At 44.4% G+C, this 23,863-nt stretch overlaps 1 protein-coding gene across 1 annotated transcript; it reads right to left on the bottom strand.

The window, feature by feature from the left end:
• Positions 1–397: 397 nt before the first annotated feature.
• LOC128307500 (uncharacterized) lies at positions 398–23,160 on the bottom strand. Its single transcript, XM_053045381.1, has 3 exons — positions 21,447–23,160; positions 507–751; positions 398–448 (listed from the first exon to the last, which is right to left on the bottom strand). Exons 1-3 carry the CDS (start codon positions 23,158–23,160, stop codon positions 398–400), a joined length of 2,010 nt encoding a protein of 669 aa, XP_052901341.1.
• Positions 23,161–23,863: the final 703 nt, after the last annotated feature.

The raw sequence follows: 23,863 nt of genomic DNA on the forward strand, positions 1-23,863 counted from the left end.
CAGTCACAAGTGGGCGCAGATAATCTTTCACATTTTACGGTTTTGATAATCCGCAAAATACTACAACCACCAATATAGGCGCTTCCGGGACGTTATGAAGCTGCATCAAAATCGGCCATAGTTGTGTTGTTCCGCTGTTATATAACGGTAAACCATCAACGAAAAAGTTTATTGATATCACATCCACAACAGGTGTCCAATTTCTAAAAATAAAATCATTGCGAACGTTATTGAAAAAAATAGAAGTCACCGATAGCAGTGTTTAGAACTTACCGAAAACAATATTGCATTGAATTTTGAATGCCTTGGTACCATAGTTGTCCGCCCATAGCTACTTGATAGCTACTTGATACCATAGCTACGGTCGAAATTGTATTCCCAACTCCTATTGGAGTCTTCAAAAAAGTTCGGGAATCAATTGGCAGATGAATATCCGTAGTTTCGCGAACTAGTACAAGCAGAGCAGTTAAAGCGGAATGAGTTATTTTATGCGATAAAGCCCATACTCTCAAACGCTTAGAGAACGCATTATGAGTTAGGGTACTATCATCCTCAACAACTGGGTCCGATTCATCTTCATCCTCATCGGTATCCGTTATGATGAAGTCTGAAACATCACTATCCTCGTCATCCTCGAGAATTTGCAGTTCCTGCTCTTCTTCAATTGGTAAATAATCCATGGATGTTAAATCTTCCAACGACGATGAATCATCGATGCTTTGTTCGGCCACAGGAAGAACACCTTCCGAATCTACAACAATATAAAAATGTTATCATTTACCATAAAGCAAAGTTCGCCGAGCATAAAATGTTTGGTAGTAAATAGCAATAACGCGAAACACTCGAACAACAAATGTTTTCTTCAACACTCTGAATGATTTTATCACTATCACTTGTGTGGGCTTGAAATCACGATCAACTTGTTATGCGTGAGAGGTTTAATCTCGCTTATCTTGTGCTTCCCTGCTTGTACTTGGACCGGGTTGGTTCTCAGGCTCCAACAAGATCCGGATCTTGCCATCTTTGCCAAAGATCGCTTCGTGAACAGGCCACTCTTCTTTCCATCCTTGATCGCATACATTTTTGCACAATTTCAACGGATTTAGATCACGTCAAATGAACGTTGATGGTTGTTTTTGCACCGTATTTTGGTTAACCTTGTATGCGCGCTCGCTTGGCCCTATTTTCGTTTATTAGTTCAAGTGTTCATAATTACACGTGTCCGGGTATGCTTGCTGACCGATGGAACCTTTGGGTATTTTATTGCATTACCCTAATTGCGGTTTAATGTTTTGGCTACATAATAATCGTTTTCCTGTTTTCTAAGTTTCTTATGATTACCTTCTTTGATAAGGTACGCTTGCTCAAGATTTTCGTTCGCGTTCGTAACAGTTGTTTTGAAAAACACCTGGTTGATTTGTTGACAGTTTTTGTATTTTCCCTTCTTCTTTCTTGCTTCTTCTGAATTAACCACAGCTTTCACAAGCGTTTGAATTCACCATCCAATTCACCATTCACCACATTCGATTTTGCTTGCAAATCAATTCACCATTGTTATTAGGGACAGGGGTAAGTAAAGGTGGTACCAATGTTCAGGTGCGTTTTGTTACAGTGTGCAGGGTGTGTGTTTTAGCGGGGAATATCTCGATAGGTATGGAAAAAAATATTATGAATGAAAAGTGTGATCAGGGGCCGGGTAAGGCGGGAAAATGTGTGGTTTATTATTAGGGATGTGTGTGGATGCGGGAATATCCCGGTGGGTATGAACGGAGAATTATGATCGCGCAAGCGTTAGCGGTTGGGGTAGAAGAGTGGAAAATGCTTTATTGTTGGTATGGAATATCCCGACAGGTAGCGGGTACTGCGTGCGTGTAGGTGTGAATGGAGGGGAAATGGCAGATAGCCAGGTACGTTGTGCGATGTGTGTTGTGTGGTTGCGGGGAATATCCCGGGGGGTGCCCGCAATTTTGTGAATGGTGTGTGGGGATTCTATGTACCTTTTTGTGATGGAATTGTATGTTAAAACAAATAGCGAGGGTGTGGTGGGCGTAATTATTTTAGGGTGTTTTGTGCGGTAGCGGGACAATATTGTCAAGAATGGGAGGTAGCGTCCAAAGGGGCTGTGGGTTTTTTGGGATGTGGGAAAGCTAATGCTATTTTCTACTTCTTATTATCTAAATGTTTGCCGTTTGGTGAGGTGTTGGCGTTGGGAGGATGCTTCGTCGCTTTGATGAATAAATCTTCTCGCAATCGTATAAAACAGCTCTCCGCAGCACACACACGCACACAAAAACACGGCACTAGCACGCACTAAAATGGGACTGGTTTAGCAAAAGGCCGTACCAATTTATGGTGTCTACGCCGTCCGTTGATTATCCAGTATTTAATTGTAGAAGACAATAAATCAATGGCGATCGACAAACGCGGACACCTCCCACTTGCACTGCACTGCACTGAACAAAATCATTGTATTCTGCCGCTGGGTTTTGAGAAGCTTAGCCGTTATTCGCTGAAGGCGATTAGAATGCCGCCGAAAGAAGGAGAAACAACAGAACGGCAAATTTTAATTATTACTTATTATTTAGCCAAGAGCGGAAAAGGATATGCCGACGGAAGAAAGCTACAGCAAAATTTATGAAAAGCCGTCGGCAGGACGTCGCAGAAGGCAACTTAAGACAATCGGCTTTATAAGGGCAATTAAAATCGGCGGCGTGACACGGAAGGCGCACGCAAAACACCGTAATGCAGAAGGCAATATCACAGTCACAGTCGGCAGAATAAACGCTCACTTGGATCACTACGCACAACACTTCACGCACCGGCTCATTCACATACACAATTGATGAAAACGGTTCGGCACTTTTCACTGTTGTACGCACGATCACACACAAGCACTGACTTCACTTCCAGGTCGATGATTTACACTGCTTAGAGCACTTCACTAATTTCTACCGACGGCAGGCCGAGGGTAGAAAAAGCTTCGTAGAACTCCTAACCAAGTCGAGAGCGGGGTGAAAACACGTCTGCTCCGGTCGGCTGTTTGCAAGCGTCGGGGTTTTATGTGCTTCATGAGTCTTACAAACAATTTCTCGCGGGCCCGATAAAATCAGCTGGCGCGCTAGATTTGGCCCGTGGGCCGGGCTTTTCCGACCCCCAATTTCTTTTAGCTCATCCACGGGCATATCGGTTATCCATTTAAAACGATTTTCGTCGTTTTTTTTCTCATGCAGTTGGTAAGAGTGAAACTCCGTGCTGATTTCATCTGTTGACAAACAGCCTTGATATCTTCTATATTTTTAATGCGGACTACAATGCCTTTGAAGGTAGCTGCTGTGGTGTACCGCATGACTCCAGATGCCATGACCTTCTTGTGGATGTCCAGAACGTTTGAATTGGCGACCGTTATTGGTGGGGGTGCATGCTCCGACTTAACATAGCCGGAAGGTTTGGGAGCTGTGTGCGTACCTACGCGCCCTTATGTTTTTTATTTGTTTATTCCTCAACACGGATACGAAAGAAAAACTGTCCCATTTTATCCTTGCCGATCTTCATTATCACACGCACCCACGCCGAAGAGAGCCCGCAGATAGTCGGTGCACGTTGGTGACTCGGTGTTTTCGATTCTTTTTCTCGCCCGGTGTCGACGCACGTTGTCACGTACTCTTCGCTGACGTTCCTCACGCTCCCTGATCTCTGCCTTGGTGAGTAGTCGTCCATCAAGGTGCGTAGGAGGGGGAGGCTCGTCTCTCGCCAGACGGCACTCCACTGTCAGCTGTCGCCGCGCCTCGTTTCGCCGGTCGTTGCGCGTCGCAACCACCCTTTTTTTTTGTTAACGGGGAGGGAACCTTCAAAAGGTACCCACCTAGAGGGGCTTATCGCGGCTAGACACCGCCCCTCGAGATGGGTTATGTGGGATTCATTATGAAGCTTGACCCGTGAAGCGAGTCAAGCAGCCGACGCAACCGCACTAAACCACTCCTCGACCTGATCCGAACCCTTCCGATGCGCTGATGTGCGTAGTACTCCATGCGGGGTCGTGTGTGCGTAGCACCCTTGCTGTTGCGCACTGCTGCGTCGTCCTTCCTGGTTGTCCTCGCTGCTGCTGCCGCTTCGTGTCTTCCGTCTGCTGCTGCTGCTGTTGTTCAGAATCCACCCGTCCGTGGCCGCCACTCTCGGGTGGGTCCTAGCTCCTGCTGCTGCTCTGGTTACTCGTCGGTACCGCTGCTGCTTCTGTTTTCCGTTGTCCTGGTGTTGTTGGCGGGAGCCGCTATTGCTGCCCCCGTTGATCCGCGTTACTTCGTCGCTGCTGCCGTCGTCTTCTGGCCGTCGGCGGACTCTCCTTATTCCACCTCACTTGGAGGCTTTTGAAGATTGTCCGTTCGGCCGTCCGGACTGCTTCCCATGTACTGCGGCTGGCACACATTTACGTGGCAAGATTGTCCATCGTCAAGCGGGTGTGGCTCTGTTGCTGCATCTCGTGTTGTGCTCGGGCGAACCGTGGACAGTGGAACATCACGTGGTCGACATCTTCTACGTCATGCTCACACACCGGGCAGTTAGGCGAGCCCTCCAGGATACCTTTGTTGACGAAGTAGCTCCGCAGGAACCCGTGTCCCGTTAGGACTTGGGTAAGATAGAAATCTATTTGCCCGTGCTTGCGGCCAACCCATGAACTGATGTTCGGGATCAGCCTCCTTGTCTTCAAACCTGGCGAACTCTGTTGCTCAGCGCCGGCTGTCCACTGGCGTTGCCAGCGCTCCATGGTCTTTTCTCGCTGCCGCTTCCGTATGTCTGGCGCTGGACCTCCCCTCGCTGCCTTTTCGTCGTGGCAGCGTGTAACTCCGTAGCCTCCGTGGTCATCCCAATTATAAGTTTACTTGCACCTTTTGATTTTATTTACTTTGTTGGTTTCACCTTTTATTTTATTTATGTTCGATTTAGTATAAATGCGCGTTACTAATGCGGATAGAACAGATGCGTATAAAATGATTCCGTCTGACTAACTGATTTGCGACTGCTTTTGGCTCCGCGCCAGCCTCCTTTTTATATAAAAATAATTACATTGTCCTTATGGGCGTATTTAGCCCTCTAGCTCTGTAATGCGAGAACATATTTAACTTTCTCTTTCTAACGCGTGCATTATGCGTACGTGATTTTTCACAGGTGCGTTTTACATAATTTAATGTTGGTAACAATTCCTATTGTCCTGCTGCGCAATTGGATGAACTCTCTCTAATTTACATAGTTTACCTTATCGCAAGTCCTATAAAAATATTACCCTGTTATGACTAAAATTCCCATGCTACTTTTGGAGGTATTCAATGTTATAATCACTTTTGATCTTAGTTTTAATTGCCAGAAAAATATCTTCATGTGTATGTATTGAGGACGCCACTTCTCATGCTATCTCATTAGCTATCTTGTTCTAATTTCTGACTGCTTCAATTCACTTTGATCCTAAGCGGTTTGTGTCTAGGATGATCTGAAATTCATGTGGCTTTATTGCGTAAGACGTTTACTAATCATTGTGTCTTAGCTATTTTAAATTATTTTTGCGTTATTAGTCAAAGGTGTCAAACCTGCATGTTACAAGCGGATGTCCTCCTCTAGGAGGAGAACCAACGGGATGGTGCTTGCAACCACGCAGGCGGCGTCGTGTGAAACCGTTTGGAATGCGCTGGCCACTCGAAGCACTCCGGTGCGATGCGACCTCTGAACTGTGGTGCGGTGAATGTTTCTCTGTAGAAGCTTCCGTCCCCACGCTGGCGCAGCGTTGCAAACCTCCTCTAGATGTCGGCCGTGGTGCTGTTTGCGGCAGAGCTCAACCCCGAGGTACTTGAGCGTCTCCGTGGATTCGATCGTGAGTGTCCCCGCTCGTAGTTGGCCTATCTGCGGGGTGTGATGGGTGCAGAAGATCATGTAGCCGGTCTTATGATGGGCCAGCTGCAATCCCACTCCTCCCATCCAACGCTCGATCGTCTCCAGGTTCCTCGTAGCAAGGGCGCTGATGTCCTGCGTGTCCCGTCCAATGAGGGTGAACGTCACGTCGTCAGCAAACCCGATGATGTCCGCACGCTTCCCGAACAGCTCCAGACGGAGAAGGTCGTCGTACATGACGTTCCACAGTGTTGGCCCTAGAACCGAACCCTGAGGCACGCCCGCCGACACTGGTAGCGAGACCAATCCTTCGTCCGTCTCGTAGTGGAGCGTGCGATTCTCGAAGTAGTTTCGCAGCATCGCCAGGAGGTACGGTGGCGTGTTCGTTCGCTGCAGAGCCTCTCCGATCGCTGTCCAGTTGGCCGTGTTAAAGGCGTTCTTCACGTCGATTGTCACCATCGCACACAGTCGGTCGTTCTTGCCCTTCTTGTCGAGCGCGACCTTTCCGTTGGCGAGCACCCTGTTGATGGCGTCCATCGTAGAGCGTCCCTTTCGAAATCCGTACTGGGCGTCAGACAGACCACCCGTCGCATCAAGATGCTCCGTGAGTCTGCGCTGAATGAGTCGCTCCAGTACTTTCCCGAGGACGTTCAGTAGGCAGATTGGCCGGTACGACGACGGTTCCCCGGGTGGTTTCCCCGTCTTGGAGAACAGCACTAACCGTTGCCTCTTCCATTCGTCCGGGAAGTAGCCTGTCCGGATGTAGTGCTGGAACGTTCTCCTGAAGACACCGGGAAAGGCCGTCATCGCCGCTATCAGGGCCACGTTCGGGATATTGTCGTCGCCCGGGGCTCGCTGCGGGTTGAGCGATTTTGCAATGCTCAACAGCTCCTCCTCGGTGACGGGATCCCGGTCGATGTCCTCTTCCGACAATCTGGCCGCTGTGGGCCACTCCATGGGCGGTCGCTCCGGAAAAAGTTCGCCGACGATGTGCTGGAGCTTCGCTGGGTCCCGTTCCATCGGTACGCGCGCTCCAGTCCACTGCTGCTTCCTGATCTTGTAACCCGGCCCGAATCCGTGGGGCCCTAGCTGTTCAGGTAGCTGTTCGCCGTACTCCCTCTTGCTTCGCTTGACCGCTTGCTCCAATGCTGCTCTGGCTGCTGTACAGGCCGGCCGTCGTTCCTCTCGCTGGTCGTCCGTCCGTGCTCTCCTGAGCCGTCTCCGTATCCCGATGTAGTGTCGCAACCACCCCTTCGTGGGCCGTCGGGCCGTCGCGACTATCTCCTCATTCACGCTAGTTTCCCGCTTCACGTACCACTCCTGCTGTAGTGCCGTTTTGATGAGCCGGGCCACCTTACACGGCACTCCAGTTTTCCTGGCTGCTCAGCAGAAATGCTTGTAGAGTGTCTGCCGTGACGATGGCCGCATCGCCTTCGCCCTGCACCTCCTTTCGCACATCTGCGAGTCGCGGGTAGTCGAATCATGTCTGCCTGTTGGTTCGTCGTTGGAATATATTTAAGAATGATTTGCTTTTCCTTCACTAAATCTTTCAGGAAGAATAATTTCACGTCCATGTGCTTCAATCTTCCGAACCTCCTGGAGTCTTCGACGATGTTAATCGTTGATTGATTATCTTCAAAATGAGTCACAGGAAAATGCACCTTACATCCAAAATCGCGAAACAAACGCGACATCCACAATCCGTGACGAACAGCAACACACAAAGCAGCTAGTTCAGCTTCCGTCGAAGACAGTGCTACAGTTTGCTGTTTCCTAGTGATCCACGCCACAGTTGATCCAAACGTTTTGAAAACGCTTCCGTTCACTGACCGTCTATCGTTGGGGTCATTAGCCCAGTCTGTATCCGAGTATACCTCCAGATTTTTTCCTCCACCTCGGCGATATATAAGACCCACATTTAGAGATCCTTGTACATAGCGTAGAATTCTCTTCAAATGTGACCAATGCTCATCCGTCGGACAACTCCGAAATTGGCTGTAGAAGTTCACTGCAGCAGCCAAATCAGGCCTTGTTGTCTGAGCTGCATACATCAGACAACCTATCAACTCAAGATTAAGGTTGCGTAGTACGGTTTTCCTCTTTGCCTTTAGACAGTTTCATCCGATTTTCAATTGGTGTGGAACAGGGCTTGCATGTCTCTATTTTGAACCGTTGCAAAACATCTTAAAGATAATGCTGCTGATGAATCTGCATCACGCCTTCTTCTCTGTTGTAGCTGACGTTCATTCCGAGGGAACATTTGATTTCACCAATATCGCTCATTTCGAACTCATTCGCCAGACATTTCTTCAAGTCTAGTACAACTTCCAACGTTGAACCAGCAATCACGAGGTTATCTACGTACAAAACGATGATAACAATATCGTTCTTCGTTGTGTGCGTATAAAATCACTGATCATTTAGGCTTCGTCTGAAACCTAAACGCCCACGGATGAAAGTATCGAAACGATCGTTCAATGCTTTAGAAGCCTGCTTTAAATCATATAGAGATTTTCGCAATCGACACACTAGATCTCCATCCTTCTGGAACCCCTCAGGTTGCATCATAGAAAGCTCCTCTTGAATTTTACCATTCAAGAAAGCCGTACGAAGGTTCATTATAATCGAAACCATACTTTTGGCTAAAACCTCTAGCCACTATACGGGCTTTGTAACGACAAGGCTTGCCATTAATACCTCTCTTTATAGCAAACACCCATTTGCATGTAATAGGTTTCCGACCTTCCGGTTTCCACCAACTCCCAGGTTTCATTCTTCTTCAGAGATTGGATTTCTACATCCACAGCGATCTTCCATTTGGACCCTCCTCCTGATTCGTAGCCTTGATCGGAGCCGCCCGTTTTAATTTGCAGTTCTCTCTCAGTTGAACCTTGTGATGTACCGTCGTCAATCACTTTCGTTAAGAAGAAATCATCAGCCCATACCTTTTTCACTGTTGTTGTAGTGATTTGAGAGTCTTCCAAGAATATTACATCACGTGCATGAACTACGAGGGCTGACAATAAAGTAAGGTCTCCAACGCTGCAACTTCGCCGGATCACGCGCTAGGCGAAATCTGGCAACACCGCCGTGTTCCTTGGTTGCCCCACTACCACTTTGCTGCTGGGCTTCCCCGACCGCTCTTGGCTGAGCAGCCGTCAACGATGGAGGTACCCCTCGCGTCAGCGTCCAAGTGCGAATTGCGTACTGTAATACGTTTTTTGAGTGCGAAAAAGGTGACACCTATTGAAATCCATCGTCAACTAGTTGAAGTTTACGGGGAAAAGTGTATGGACATAAAAAACGTGCGTAAGTGGAGCCACGAGTTCAATTCCGGGCACACTAATGTTCACGACGAGGAGAGAAGTGGCCGACCGTCGGTCTCGGATGCGATTGTTCAAGCAGTGGAGGCAGAAATGCTCAAAAACCGCCGTGCGACAATTAGGGACTTGGAAGTGAAGCTTGGAGGAGTGTGTAGCAGCGAAACAATCCGTCATATCCTTGTGAACAACTTGCAGTATCAGAAAGTTTCTGCCCGATGGGTGCCGAAACAGCTGACCGAAGACCACATGAAGCGGCGCGTGGAATGTGCGACCAAAGTTGTGGCCCGTTTTGAAGAGGAAGGCGATGATTATTTGGAAGGGTTTGTTACGGGGGATGAAACATGGGCTCATCACTACACACCCGAAACAAAGGAGTCGTCCAAACAATGGCGCCATACCGATTCTCCGAAACCCAAAAAGTTTAAGGCGATACTGTCAGCCGGCAAGGTGATGGCTACGGTGTTTTGGGATCGCCACGGGGTTTTGTTGGTGGATTTCATACTAAGGGGAACCACTATCAATGCAGCAAGGTACTGTGAGACCCTGGAAAAGCTTCGTCGTTCCATAAAAAACAAACGCCCGGGATTGATGAGCAAAGGAGTGAAATTTCACCACGACAACGCGCGCCCGCACACAGCCAACGTTACCCATGACCTGCTCAAGAAATTTGGCTGGGACATCATCGATCACCCTCCCTATAGTCCCGACGTGGCCCCAAGTGACTACCACATGTTCCCCGCCCTGAAAAAACATCTCGGAGGGAAGGAGTTTGAAAGTGACGCGGAGGTTCAGAAAGAGGTCAACGCCTGGCTGCGCGAGGCGGACGGAGAGTGGTATTCTGCCGGCATAGACAAGTTCATCGTGCGGATGCGCAAGGTGTTGGAAAAAAATGGTGATTATGTAGAAAAGTAGCCAAGACCTTGGCCTTTCCAACGGTGTATCGCTTTTTGTAAATAAATGTCATTTTCTATGAGAAAAAAATGGAGACCTTACTTTCTTGTCAGCTCTCGTATTTTACATTGTTGCGGATTCCAAACTAGATATCCATTCGCGGTGTAGGCAACAAATATTCCTTTCCAAGCTTTGGCATCCAACTTCATACGTTGCTCCTTTGGAATATGTATGTATACTTGACAATCAAATGTTCTCAGCTTCGCTACGTTGGGTTTCTTGCCTACCCATTAGAGATGTGCACACTGAGTAAGAGTGAGTGAGTGATTTGAAACCTTCGAGGGAGTGAAAGAGTATAAATCAGCACGAAGAGTTTTTATGACTCCTTAAACCACTCTTTAAACCACTTCATGCCTATACTCACTCTCACTCTCTGTGCCGACTAGAAACTCACACAGGGGTGAGTATAACTGTTTTATCACTCTTTGGATTATAATCACTCTGCAAGAGTGAGTAAAATAGTATTATCACTCTTTTGAGATTGTAAACGCTGATGATGAGAGAGCATACGTGGTTTGTAACTCTCTTTGGATTTTAATGCCCGCCAGGGGATTTCGGTTACTCGGGAGAGTAAAATGTGTTGTTTCTCTTGTTGGATTGTAAACATTGAGTAAAATAGGAAGAGTATAAAAGAGAGTGACAGTGTTTTATTATTCGTTTTGGAATGAAATCGATGAATAGGAGTAAGTAAAAGTGTTTTATTACTCCTTTTGGATTCAAATAATTCTGTAGGTGTGATTAATATTAAAAAGTTATAATGAATAATTAATTGATGGATGTTATATAGGAATTGTTTTCCATGAATAAATGATGTTGTTATAAAAATATATGATTATTAACATCTTTTTATTTTAAATGGTTTATTATAAAGAAAGTAAAATGGTAAAAAGTTAAAATGGTATATTGTAAAACAATAGGATGCAATCGGTCATTTATGGGCACCGAGAGATAGCAAGATTTTTTTCATGCACCTTGATACATAAAGCCGGAAATAATAGTCGTATTACAAATAGTTATCAATTTAACCAGGAATGCAAACTTGTAAAAATAAATCATATTTCATTAATTTTAACAGTCCTTGGTAAAAAATAGTTTGAATGAAATTATATTTTTGCTGTGATTTACAATAAACAATCTTGATGGATTTATTAGCAAAGCTAGCGGAAAATACATGCACAAAAAATATGCTGATATTACCAAAATTATGTATTAAAAATTTATAAAGAATAATTAATCACACCTACAGAATTATTTGAATCCAAAAGGAGTGATAAAACACTTTTACTTACTCCTATTCATCAATTTCATTCCAAAACGAATAATAAAACATTGTTACTCTCTTTTACACTCTTCCTATTTTACTCAATGTTTACAATCCAACAAGAGAAACAACACATTTTACTCTCTCTTGCTAACCCGAAATCCCCTGGCGGGCATTAAAATCCAAAGAGAGTTACAAACCACGTATGCTCTCTCATCATCAGCGTTTACAATCTCAAAAGAGTGATAATACTCTTTTACTCACTCTTGCAGAGTGATTATAATCCAAAGCGTGATAAAACAGTTATACTCACTCCTGTGTGAGTTTCTAGTCGGCACAGAGAGTGAGAGTGAGTATAGGCACAAAAGAGTGGTAAAAACATTAATGCAGTGTAATACTTTTAATGAATTTCAAAAGAGTGAGTAAAGGTTTCAAATCTTTAAACCCACTCTTTGACTCTGTTTCAAATCTTTGAAAAGAGTGATTATTCTCATCTCTACTACCCATCGTTCGTACGGAGTCTCGTTGCTATCGATGGCACTCGTGGGGCTGCGGTTAAGAAGAAACGCTGCCGTCTGGACGGCTTGCCCCCAAAACCGCTTGTTGATTCCAGAATCCTGCAACATGGTACGAGCTTTATCAGTTAAGGTGCGGTTCATCCTTTCACTTACCTCGTTCTGCTGAGGTGTATGTGGAGTCGTCCATTTTGCCATGATGCCTTTCTGCTTTAGAAATAGCTCGAACTGCTTACTGCGATATTCACCGCCATTGTCACATCGCAAACAGCTGATCCGCTTACCAAATTTTGCAGTGACTGCAGCCGCAGAGTCACGAAAATAGTTATATACCACATCCTTACTGTTCATCAGAAACACAATGCAAAAAGACTCCAATCATCGATGAAAGTGACGAAGTAACAGGTTGGCTGATAAGTCCCCGGTCTAACAAAGAAAAACACATTTTTTTGTCAAAATTCGTTTTTATTATTCAACATAGTTCCCTTCAAGAGCGATACAACGATTATAACGACCTTCCAATTTTTTGATACCATTTTGGTAGTACTCCTTCGGTTTTGCCTCAAAATAGGCCTCAGTTTCGGCGACCACCTCTTCATTGCAGTCAAATTTTTTCCCTGCAAGCATCCTTTTGAGGTCTGAGAACAAGAAAAAGTCGCTGGGGGCCAGATCTGGAGAATACGGTGGGTGGGGAAGCAATTCGAAGCCCAATTCATGAATTTTTGCCATCGTTCTCAATGACTTGTGGCACGGTGCGTTGTCTTGGTGGAACAACACTTTTTTCTTCTTCATATGGGGCCGTTTTGCCGCGATTTCGACCTTCAAATGTTCCAATAACGCCATATAATAGTCACTGTTGATGGTTTTCCCTTCTCAAGATAATCGATAACAATTATTCCATGCGCATCCCAAAAAACAGAGGCCATTACTTTGCCAGCGGACTTTTGAGTCTTTCCACGCTTCGGAGCCGGTTCACCGGTCGCTGTCCACTGAGCCGACTGTCGATTGGACTCAGGAGTGTAGTGATGGAGCCATGTTTCATCCATTGTCACATATCGACGCAAAAACTCGGGTGTATTACGAGTTAACAGCTGCAAACACCGCTCAGAATCATCAACACGTTAGTGTTTTTGGTCAAATGTGAGCTCGCGCTGCACCCATTTTGCACAGAGCTTCCGTACATCCAAATATTGATGAATGATATGACCAACACGTTCCTTTGATATCTTTAAGGCCTCTGCTATCTCGATCAACTTCATTTTACGGTCATTCAAAATCATTTTGTGGATTTTTTTGATGTTTTCGTCGGTAACCACCTCTTTCGGGCGTCCACTGCGTTCACCGTCCTCCGTGCTCATTTCACCACCCAGAATGCAAAAGACAGCCGGACGGGCTAACATTGTCGATTTACGCTACAGAGTTCAAGAGTGCACGTGTTTTTAAGGCATTTTTACTGCATTATGGTCAGCAATTTTATCTTATATGACTTTAAGAAGATTTTAACTAATTTTACAATTACGTTTTATTAACATTCAGACGATTTTTCAACATTTTGCAAGTTTTAGCCCACCTTCGGAGGCATTGCTATTGTTGATGTTGGTACCTTGGGCAGCATATTGGTTGTCACACCTTCACCAAAAAGAAGAAGAAGAAGCTCACGTAAACAATATGAGAGAAGCCGCTGCAGAAACGAACGAGTTTTATCTGCATTTATATGAAATGCAGTTGTTTACATGTTGAAAATAACAGTTAGGAGTCTTCTGCATCTTCTGCCATTGCGAATAAAGCCTTATTCGCTTCTTTATCACCGTCATGTTCGTGCAACCGGTACCACCGTCATGATCATGCTGCCGGCAGAACCAAAGGAATGAAGAAATGAATGTGCTTTTTTACCATGATACAGGTCCATCTTGTACTAGAAGAGGGTCCTTAACCTTTAGATGATCCTTTTACATCGCACAACAGCTCCAGTGCCATCTCGCAGTGGTTAAAATAGGTTACAATTTTCATCACCGCATCCGACCTATGAATGTGCATGTGATATTCTTCGTCGTGAAAGGTAAATTATTATCGCACGTTTGGTTGCAAGCAGAACTCTTGTTACATTATATTTGCCCCTCTGATGTATTCACAATAGTTTACGCTACGATCACACGAAAACAAGACGAGACAAACTCATGACGGTTTGATGACGGTAATGATGATGCTGTTCCACTGGAATCAGTGTCCGAAAATGCATGTAAAATACAGACTATTTATACCTCCATTCAATTCAGGAATACTTTTCGCTGAGGCCGAGGCTTCAACGAAACCAAAATACATACCGACCTTTAACTGCACCATCAATTTGGTGCATCTAGCGCAAATTCATGACGAAGACATACACAGCAGTGCATATATCGCTTGACTCCATCATGGGTGCGTTTATAGCCCTATTTTAACCCCCAACTCAACACAGACGTAAAAGACAAATACATAACATACTGAAGATTGAGACACACGCAATACGAGTTCGATTCTAAATATAGACGGTAAAATGATTGAGGGATGCATAGAAAAAAAAGAACCAAGAGGGAAGGGTGAGAGGGGAAGGGGGGATGGAGCTGAAAATTTTGTTTTTGGCAGCGTTGCCAATTTTTTGGCTGCGGCAAATGTCAAAATCGGTCTAAACCCTCGTTAAAAAGACGTCTTTCGGCGGTCTAACGGCGGGCTGTAAGACCGCCAAAAGACGTCTTTTCAGTGACATTTGCGACCTGGGCACGCTTGAATTTTGCATACCAATCAATTATTGTTGATTTCCCTGGGGCAGAGTCCGGAAACTCATTATCAAGCCAAGTTTTTGCTTCCACTGTATTTTTCCTTCAGAAAACAGTATTTTATCAAAACACGAAATTCCTTTTTTCCATTTTTTTCACAATAACAAAAGTTGCTTGACAAAAGACGCTCTGTCCCATCCCATGCTCCAAAACGTCACATGAAAAGACGTCTTTGCGCGGTCTTTTCGTCCCCGTAGAGACGACGGAAAGACGTCTTAATACAGGGTTTTACACTTTAGTTTAGACTGACAGCACACATTTTTTGACACGCCGCACTCGATTTCTTGTCGCGGGCGCTCATTTTTGATTGCAAGCATCGGATTTTTGATCGGGAGCATTTAATTTCAACAGCCAGATGCATGAAAGCTTTTCGGCCGCATGTTTATAACCCCCCTTGTGAAAGATTGGTTTGAGCTTGTAGCATTTGTTTATATGCAATATTGTTTGTGTTTTTAGTTACTTGATAAGTTTTGGTGCAAAATATGTTTAAAAAATTGTGAGAAGGTTTAAAAAACGTGTATTGGGTAACGTATTTGAAGAATTATGCCCATATCGCTCTAATTCTATGTATGCAACAGATTTATTTAAATGTGCAGCAGTGGATCCTTGGAGATAAACCTATGTCCATAGGATTGGTTCAAAATTGTGCTAACCGACAGAATGGCGCCAGATTTCTAATCTTCTCCAGAGCTATTCACGGACATCGGTGTAATCATTTTGCGTAAACCTCATATATTCCCACGTAATACTGCTGCTGCTAACAATAGTGTTGTGTGTCATTAGACAGGTACGTAATTGTTCATCCGAAATTCTCTAACTCACCCACGATCTTGTTTACAGGTATCACACAGGTATCACGTGTTACACATGAGGAACACATTTAGAGCTACGCATTTCAAAGAGGTACTGTGTATTTTATCCTTGCAATACAACAAGGAGATAATTCTACTCATGATAATCCTACAGCAAACTTGGATACATCGGAGGCTGTACCTCGATGCTGTAACAAAACTACATCTGACGAAGATCGAAATCGTGTTGTTACAGCGTACGAAAATGGTGCATCCGGCAAAGATATTGCAGAAATGCCAAACATCAACACGTTGTGATACCTGTGTGATACCTGTAAACAAGATCGTGGGTGAGTTAGAGAATTTCGGACGAACAATTACGTACCTGTCTAATGACACACAACACTATTGTTAGCAGCAGCAGTATTACGTGGGAATATATGAGGTTTACGCAAAATGATTACACCGATGTCCGTGAATAGCTCTGGAGAAGATGAGAAATCTGCCGCCATTCTGTCGGTTAGCACAATTTTGAACCAATCCTATGGACATAGGTTTATCTCCAAGGATCCACTGCTGCACATTTAAATAAATCTGTTGCATACATAGAATTAGAGCGATATGGGCATAATTCTTCAAATACGTTACCCAATACACGTTTTTTAAACCTTCTCACAATTTTTTAAACATATTTTGCACCAAAACTTATCAAGTAACTAAAAACACAAACAATATTGCATATAAACAAATGCTACAAGCTCAAACCAATCTTTCACAAGGGGGGTTATAAACATGCGGCCGAAAAGCTTTCATGCATCTGGCTGTTGAAATTAAATGCTCCCGATCAAAAATCCGATGCTTGCAATCAAAAATGAGCGCCCGCGACAAGAAATCGAGTGCGGCGTGTCAAAAAATGTGTGCTGCCAGTCTAAACTAAAGTGTAAAACCCTGTAACACCTCATCGGACCAACTGTCATGGCGGCACAAAAAAAAAAGCTGCAAAAATTATTTTTTGTGCCGCTTTTTTCCGAGCTTTTTTTGTGCCGCTTTTTTCCTTCGGTCGTCTTTCCCCAATGAAACCCTACAACAGTCCGGTCCGAATGCAAGCTAGCTATTTATAGAATTGAACTTGTGTATGTCTGATTGTGCAAATGTTGCTAGCGTTTTATTGAATTGTCCTATGCGTCTGTTTTGTTTAAAAGACGACTGTAGAGCTACAAAAGCAACAACGGTGTAGTGGAATGGAAAACGTAATGCTGTTGTATTTCTTCATCAACAAATCGCGAAAAATGCGTAAAATTGATGGTGTACGTACTACCCGGTAAGCGTTTTGATGTATTTATGACCTCGGCCACGAAAAATGTGTTTTCTTTATATGGTTTGAGATAAACACAGTGCGATATTTATGAATCGTTTCAGATACGGTAAACGCTTCCGATGATGCCATTTTACCATCTGACTATGTGGAAAATCTTTCTCCTTCGAAAAACTGCATCGAATCGGCAATAGATTAGAAACATATCCATGATGTGTTATCAACTAACGGAGGATTAGAAAATGTTTAATGTTTTGCAAACCGAAGTAAAACAGGTGTGTCATCGTTCCTGTATTACACAAAAAGTCATTTCGTCAAGGATGAGACCAATAGGGACAAAAGGAATAATATTGTAAAAAAATGTTTGCAATCCTGCAGACCCGGTGGAAGAGATACAGAATCATGATTATACCGGCATGTGTAATAGGGCAGTGCACTCCTTTCTTTCAAATAAAAGCTTGCCTCGTGCAACCGCAGTGCTAAAACACGCTACCTGCAAAATGTACATGTATTTTTCATTCACGGCCTTTAGTGCCACAAAAACTACACAAACATTACCATCAGCTACACAAATTCAACATGTTAAAACAGATTCGGACTCCGAGGGTTGATGGCGTTTAGAGAATCTATTCCGACAAAAAAGCATTGCGATGTGGTGCTGGAACAATCGCTGGGTGTGTCTACACAGGAATAAGGCAACACAGTTGTAGTTCGGGATCCTTTCCTCGTTCTTGTTCATACCAGCTATCCCGTTCAAAAACACAATCATTCTGTAGAAGGATCTTTCAAGCCGTCTGCTTCACTGCTGGCGATCCTATTTAGGATTTATGCATGGGATGCATGGGATGCTACAAAGAACCCACGAAAAGACCGATTCTTTGTGTTTATACTACTAGTTAGCGAGTTCATTTATTTCAAAATCGTTTGTACGGCATATTGAGTGAAAATTCAACGTTAAATTGTACTTACAGTTGATTTCATAATTTATCGTACAAGTTTTATGCATAATCAGACGATTTTTCAACAATTTTCTATTTTAAGCCAACAACTGTGGGCATTGCATTGTTGATGTTGTTACCTTGTGCGTTATTTTGGCTGTCATGCCATATGAAGCTCGAGAAGAAGACAAAGAAGAAGACCATCAAGCTCGTGTAAACAACACCAAGGGAAAAATAAAGAGTTAAATTAACGTGTTTTTGTCGGTAATATTTTAAAATACGGTTGTTTTCTTGATAGAAATATCATTCAGGAGACTTTCCCGAAACTATCCAAATATATTGAGTAGCTGCATCACCTTCATGAGCTGTTACCGATCCTAAATAGGATCGCCAGCAGTGAAGCAGACGGCTTGAAAGATCCTTCTACAGAATGATTGTGTTTTTGAACAGGATAGCTGGTATGAACAAGAACGAGGAAAGGATCCCGAACTACAACTGTGTTGCCTTATTCCTGTGTAGACACACCCAGCGATTGTTCCAGCACCACATCGCAATGCTTTTTTGTCGGAATAGATTCTCTAAACGCCATCAACCCTCGGAGTCCGAATCTGTTTTAACATGTTGAATTTGTGTAGCTGATGGTAATGTTTGTGTAGTTTTTGTGGCACTAAAGGCCGTGAATGAAAAATACATGTACATTTTGCAGGTAGCGTGTTTTAGCACTGCGGTTGCACGAGGCAAGCTTTTATTTGAAAGAAAGGAGTGCACTGCCCTATTACACATGCCGGTATAATCATGATTCTGTATCTCTTCCACCGGGTCTGCAGGATTGCAAACATTTTTTTACAATATTATTCCATTTGTCCCTATTGGTCTCATCCTTGACGAAATGACTTTTTGTGTAATACAGGAACGATGACACACCTGTTTTACTTCGGTTTGCAAAACATTAAACATTTTCTAATCCTCCGTTAGTTGATAACACATCATGTATATGTTTCTAACCTATTGCCGATTCGATGCAGTTTTTCGAAGGAGAAAGGTTTTCCACATAGTCAGATGGTAAAATGGCATCATCGGAAGTGTTCGATATTGCAATTTTCACCAAGGATAGATGTAACCCCGTCGAAGGTCCAGTTGAAACTCGTTTATTCCTAAGTCAATGTACAGTTCATTTAGAATTCATTTGATAGTTCATCTGCTATGTCATTCCCATTATCCGGTTCGTCTATACTTGTTACTTAATTTCCTAGCTTCCTAATCCTAATAATTCAAACATTCCGGCCACCAAAAGAAGTAATTCTTTTCTTAATTAGCTGAGTTCATAGAGTATGTTCCTGAAACTATTAGAATTCAAATATGTATCGAGTTCACTTATTGACCGTCTCACTAATCTGATTTCCCTTCCGTGTCTGCAATCGGAAGAATGGCTAACCGAACAGATGGACGAACGATCTGTTTTCCTGATGCTGTGCGTAACGTAACTACACGAACAACATCATCCTTGCCCGGATGCAAAGCTACAATCCTACCCATCGGCCACATCGTAGGATGAACATTATCCTCCTTTATAATGACTAACTGATTTTCCTTTAGTGTCACTGGTGAACCGTTACAGTGTTTGGCACAGGATTGCAGTTGCTGAAGGTATTCGGGCATCCACCGGGACCAAATGTTCCGTACGTTTTTTTGTACCAACTGGTATTCCTTCAGGCGGTTGTCAGGTGTTTGACTGTGGTCCACTTCTGGTACAGCTTGCAGACTTCTGCCAATAAGAAAGTGAGCAGGAGTTAATGGTTCTAGATCTGAAGGGTCATTAGATAAAGGAGTTAAGGGACGGGAATTCAAGCATTGTTCGACTTGAGCTAGGAGCGTTAACATGCTTTCTTGTGTGATACTTATGGTTCCGATACTTCTGATGATGTGTTTCTTGGCCGATTTAACTGCTGCTTCCCAAAGACCACCAAAATGTGGTGCACGCGGTGGGATGAATTTCCAATTCAGTTCGTTGTTTGTGGTCCAGTTGAAGATTTCTGCGCGGTCGGCTTCGTTGCACTTGAACATTTGATAGACTCGGTGAAGTTCGTGTGATGCTCCCTTGAAGGTCGTTGCATTATCCGAGTGCAGCTCACATATCCTTCCACGACGTGCAATCAGGCGACGAAGTGCTCCAAGAAAGGCCGCTGTTGTAAGATCTCCTACCAGCTCGATGTGCACGGCTTTAGTTGCAAAACAGACAAATATGGCAATGTACGCCTTCGTTGGGCTCCTGTTGCGAATCGTTGCCTTTAACAGGACTGGCCCACAGTAGTCGACACCGCATACAGTGAATGGGGTTGTTGGAGAAACTCTCGATGATGGTAGATCTGCAACACATTGTCTCACCAGAGTTGGTTTGGCTTTAAAGCACGCATGGCAGTTGTGATAGACGGACTTTGATAAACTGCGTCCACCGATGATCCAAAATCTCTGTCGGAGAGATGCCAATAACAATTGAGGGCCAGCATGCAGTAACTGCAAATGGTATGCAGTTGCCAATAATGATGCTAATGGATGCTTCGAATCCAATAAGATGGGATGTTTTGTAGCATCCGGTATATCTGCGTTCCTAAGCCGGCCACCGACGCGAAGGGTACCCGATGGGTCAATAAATGGTAAAACCCATTTCAGCTTCGAATTTCTTAAACATGCCTTGCCATGTGTAAGGTTGTGTAGGTCGTCTGGAAACGAATCTAATTGCGATAACTGACATAAACGCAATTCCGCCTGCTGGAGTTCTTCTACCGTGAGTAGAGGAATGGATGATGATAATTTCTCTACCGATCGAGGGGTGATATCATCGCTGTCTCGGTTGTTTGCACCCTTAAAATCACGCAAACGATGTATGTATCGCATGCAATATGCCATAACCCGCCGAAGTTTGCTATAGCTGCAGAATCTCGAAAACAGCATGTTACGGAAGTCATCTACTGTTGAAATTGCTGCAATTCGCGTAGACACCAATCTTTCTTCGGGAACGTCCAATATTTCCGCCGAAGGAAGTGGATCCTTGGGCCAATTTTCCGGTTTCTCTGCTAACCATTTTGGACCATGCCACCATCGTTGACAAACTAACAGCTTCTGTGCATCAAGGCCACGTGAGACATCATCTGCTGGATTATCAACACCTGGTACATGTTTCCAGCTCTGGATTTCTGTTTCTCCTTGAATTTTAGCGATTCGGTTAGCCACAAAAGGCTTCCAACGGTTTGGAGGGGATTTAAGCCAATAAAGGACGGTCATCGAATCTGTCCAACAGATAGTAACCGTAAAGATGCTGAGTGATCGACTAACCTTGTGATATAGTTGAGTCGCCAGGCGCGCTGCACAAAGTTCCAACCGGGCAATGGAGTGAGTATTAGCTTACGCAACCACCTTAGATTTAGCTGCTAATAGCTGAACAGTGACGCGATGATTTGTCTCTGATCGAATGTAACAACATGTTCCGTAGGCCCTCTGGGACGCGTCAGCGAAGATGTGTAGTTGTACATTGGTAGCCTTGTACTGTGAAATAAACCGAGGAACTTGCAACTCCAGAAGAAGGTTCAATGATGAATGAAACTTCCGCCATTGCTCCCGAAGCGATGAAGGCAATTCTCGGTCCCAGTCCCATGGCTTGCCGTCGTGCTTTAGTGCCCATAATTGTTGCATAAACAATTTTCCGATGAGAATGGCTGGTCCTATCAGCCCGAGTGGGTCAAAAAGCTTAGCAATACATGAACACGTGATCCTTTTTGTAAGGACATCTGGTACTGGTGGTAACTCAACTCTGCACCGAAATGTATCACTTATTGGCTCCCAGGTGATACCCAATGCTGAGACTGCTAGAGTATCTTGCCATTCATGAGTAAGTAGTGTCGCTAGATCCTCCTGTGGGACACTTGTCAGTGCCGCTCGATTATTTGATGCCCATTTTTTCAACACGAATCCCGCCGAACGTAACATTGCGGAGATTTCCCTTTGAATCTTGATGGCATCTGATAGATCTTCTGCCCCGGACAAGAGATCATCCATGTAAAAATCATTCATTACCGAGTTCGCTGCCCGTGGGTACTCGTCCTGATGATCTTGTGCGATCTGCCGCAACGTCCTAGTCGCCAAAAACGGAGCTGAAGCAGTGCCATAAGTGACCGTCTGTAGTTCATAGGTATCTATAGGATCATTCGGGTTCTCTCGATACAGAATGCGCAGAAAGTTTCTATCTCGACTTTCGTGGAGGATTTGCCGGTACATTTTTTCGACGTCCGCGGTGATAGCAATTGCGTGAGATCGAAAGCGCAGCATGATGGTGAAAAGATCTTGCTGGATAACGGGACCAACAAGAAGCTTGTCGTTTAAAGAGACACCGGTAGAGGTCTTGCACGACGCATCGAACACAACTCGAACCTTTGTGCTGGTACTCTTCTCTTTCAAAACTGCGTGGTGAGGAAGGTAGTAGTGAGGGCAATCATCATCAACAGGATTAGGCATTTTCTTCATATGCCCCAATTTCTCGTATTCCTTCATAAACGCAGAATTTGGTCCCTTCATCTGAGGGTTGGCTTCCAAACGTCGTTCTACTGCAAGGAACCTGCGTTTTGCGATCTCTCTCGAGGATCCTAAAACGATACTCGGAATAGGATTAATAGGCAAGCAAACAACATACCTCCCCGATGCATTACGAGTTGTAGTAGATACGTAATGTTTCTCGCAGCTGTCCTCTTCCACCGAATAAACAGGATCATCCGGTATGGTCTCGTTTTCCCAAAACCGTGTCATTATTGCTTCCAATGGTTGCTCGTTCGTTGCCATATGACATATACGAGATGTGTGTGATGACTGCGATGTATTTCCTGCTACAGCCCATCCAAAATGCGTCTCCACTAGCCATGGTCTACCAGGGCCTAATGAACGCTTGTGCCCAGTGTGTAGCTCCCAGAAAGCGTCACCACCTATGACGACATCAATCCTGCCAGGAATGTGATACGTGGGATCCGCTAGTGTCACATTCGTCATGTCCCAGGATGATACATCGATTGGTGAAGTTGGTATGTCCGATGACGGTGTTTCCAATACAAGTAGTTCCAACTGAGTGGCGAAGTGTTGACTTTTGGATCGAACGGTTGCCGTGATCGATCCCCTTACATGTTGAATAGCTTTTCCGATGCCAGAAACGGAAACATTCACCTTGGTGCGGGTGGTCATTAGTTTCCTAGCCAGAGCTTCCGAAACAAAGTTAGACATCGAGCCCGAATCAAGCAGTGCTCTTGCCTCGTGCTGCCTTCCATAATCGTCCAAAATATACACTATGGCCGTTTCCAAGAACACCATTTCGTCCTCCGATTGAGCCGCCATAGTAATCTTCGGTTGTGATGCTTGATGAAGCAGCGTGTGATGACGTTCATGACATGAACGACAAGTGTAATATGACTTACACCCTTTAACCTGATGAGAACCACTGAGGCAGTTCCAACATAATCCCTTTGACTTTACAATGTCCCGCCGCTGTTGTGTATCGTTGGTGAGAAAGGCCGGACAATTACGTAGCAAATGAGCTTCCGAACAATTTAATGGACATTTCAGCGGTTGAGAACTGGTGGTGGAGGTAGGAGAACTGGATGAAGAATCTTGCGTTGCAGCAGCATTTGTAATCGATTTTCGATGCGTTATAGGGTGACGTTGGTTGCCGGCCACCTTGACATCCGCAGGCGTTGCTTCACTACAGAATCTCTTAGCAGATTTTAAAATCTGGATCCGTTCATGTAGGAAATCGACTATATCTTTGTACTGATCCTTATCAAAAGTAACCGAATGTTCCTCCCAGGCCAGAAGAGTAGCAGAATCCAATTTCATTAGCAGCAGATTTGACAGTGGTGTGTCCCAAGATTCGATCGGCTCGCGCAACTTTACCAAACCGCTAACATGACGAGTAAATTCATCCACCAAATGTGCTAAGTCATTGACACAACCCGTTTGCACTGCAGGAAAATGGTGGAGCTTACGATAATACTCGCGAATGAGCGATTTTGAGTTATCGTACCGTTTCAGTAATGAAGCC

This window comes from Anopheles moucheti (assembly GCF_943734755.1).
Source record: "Anopheles moucheti chromosome X unlocalized genomic scaffold, idAnoMoucSN_F20_07 X_unloc_1, whole genome shotgun sequence".
Lineage (NCBI taxonomy): Eukaryota > Metazoa > Arthropoda > Insecta > Diptera > Culicidae > Anopheles > Anopheles moucheti.

Coding starts and splice junctions, on each gene's coding strand:
- LOC128307500 (XM_053045381.1), bottom strand. CDS start 23,160: ATGGCGGCTCAATCGGAGGACGAAATGGTGTTCTTGGAAACGGCCATA. Junction 752..21,446: donor ATGGGCACTAAAGCACGACG/GCAAGCCATGGG, acceptor ATATTGTTGTAG/ATTCGGAAGGTGTTCTTCCT. Junction 449..506: donor CGTTCTCTAAGCGTTTGAGA/GTATGGGCTTTA, acceptor TGCTTGTACTAG/TTCGCGAAACTACGGATATT.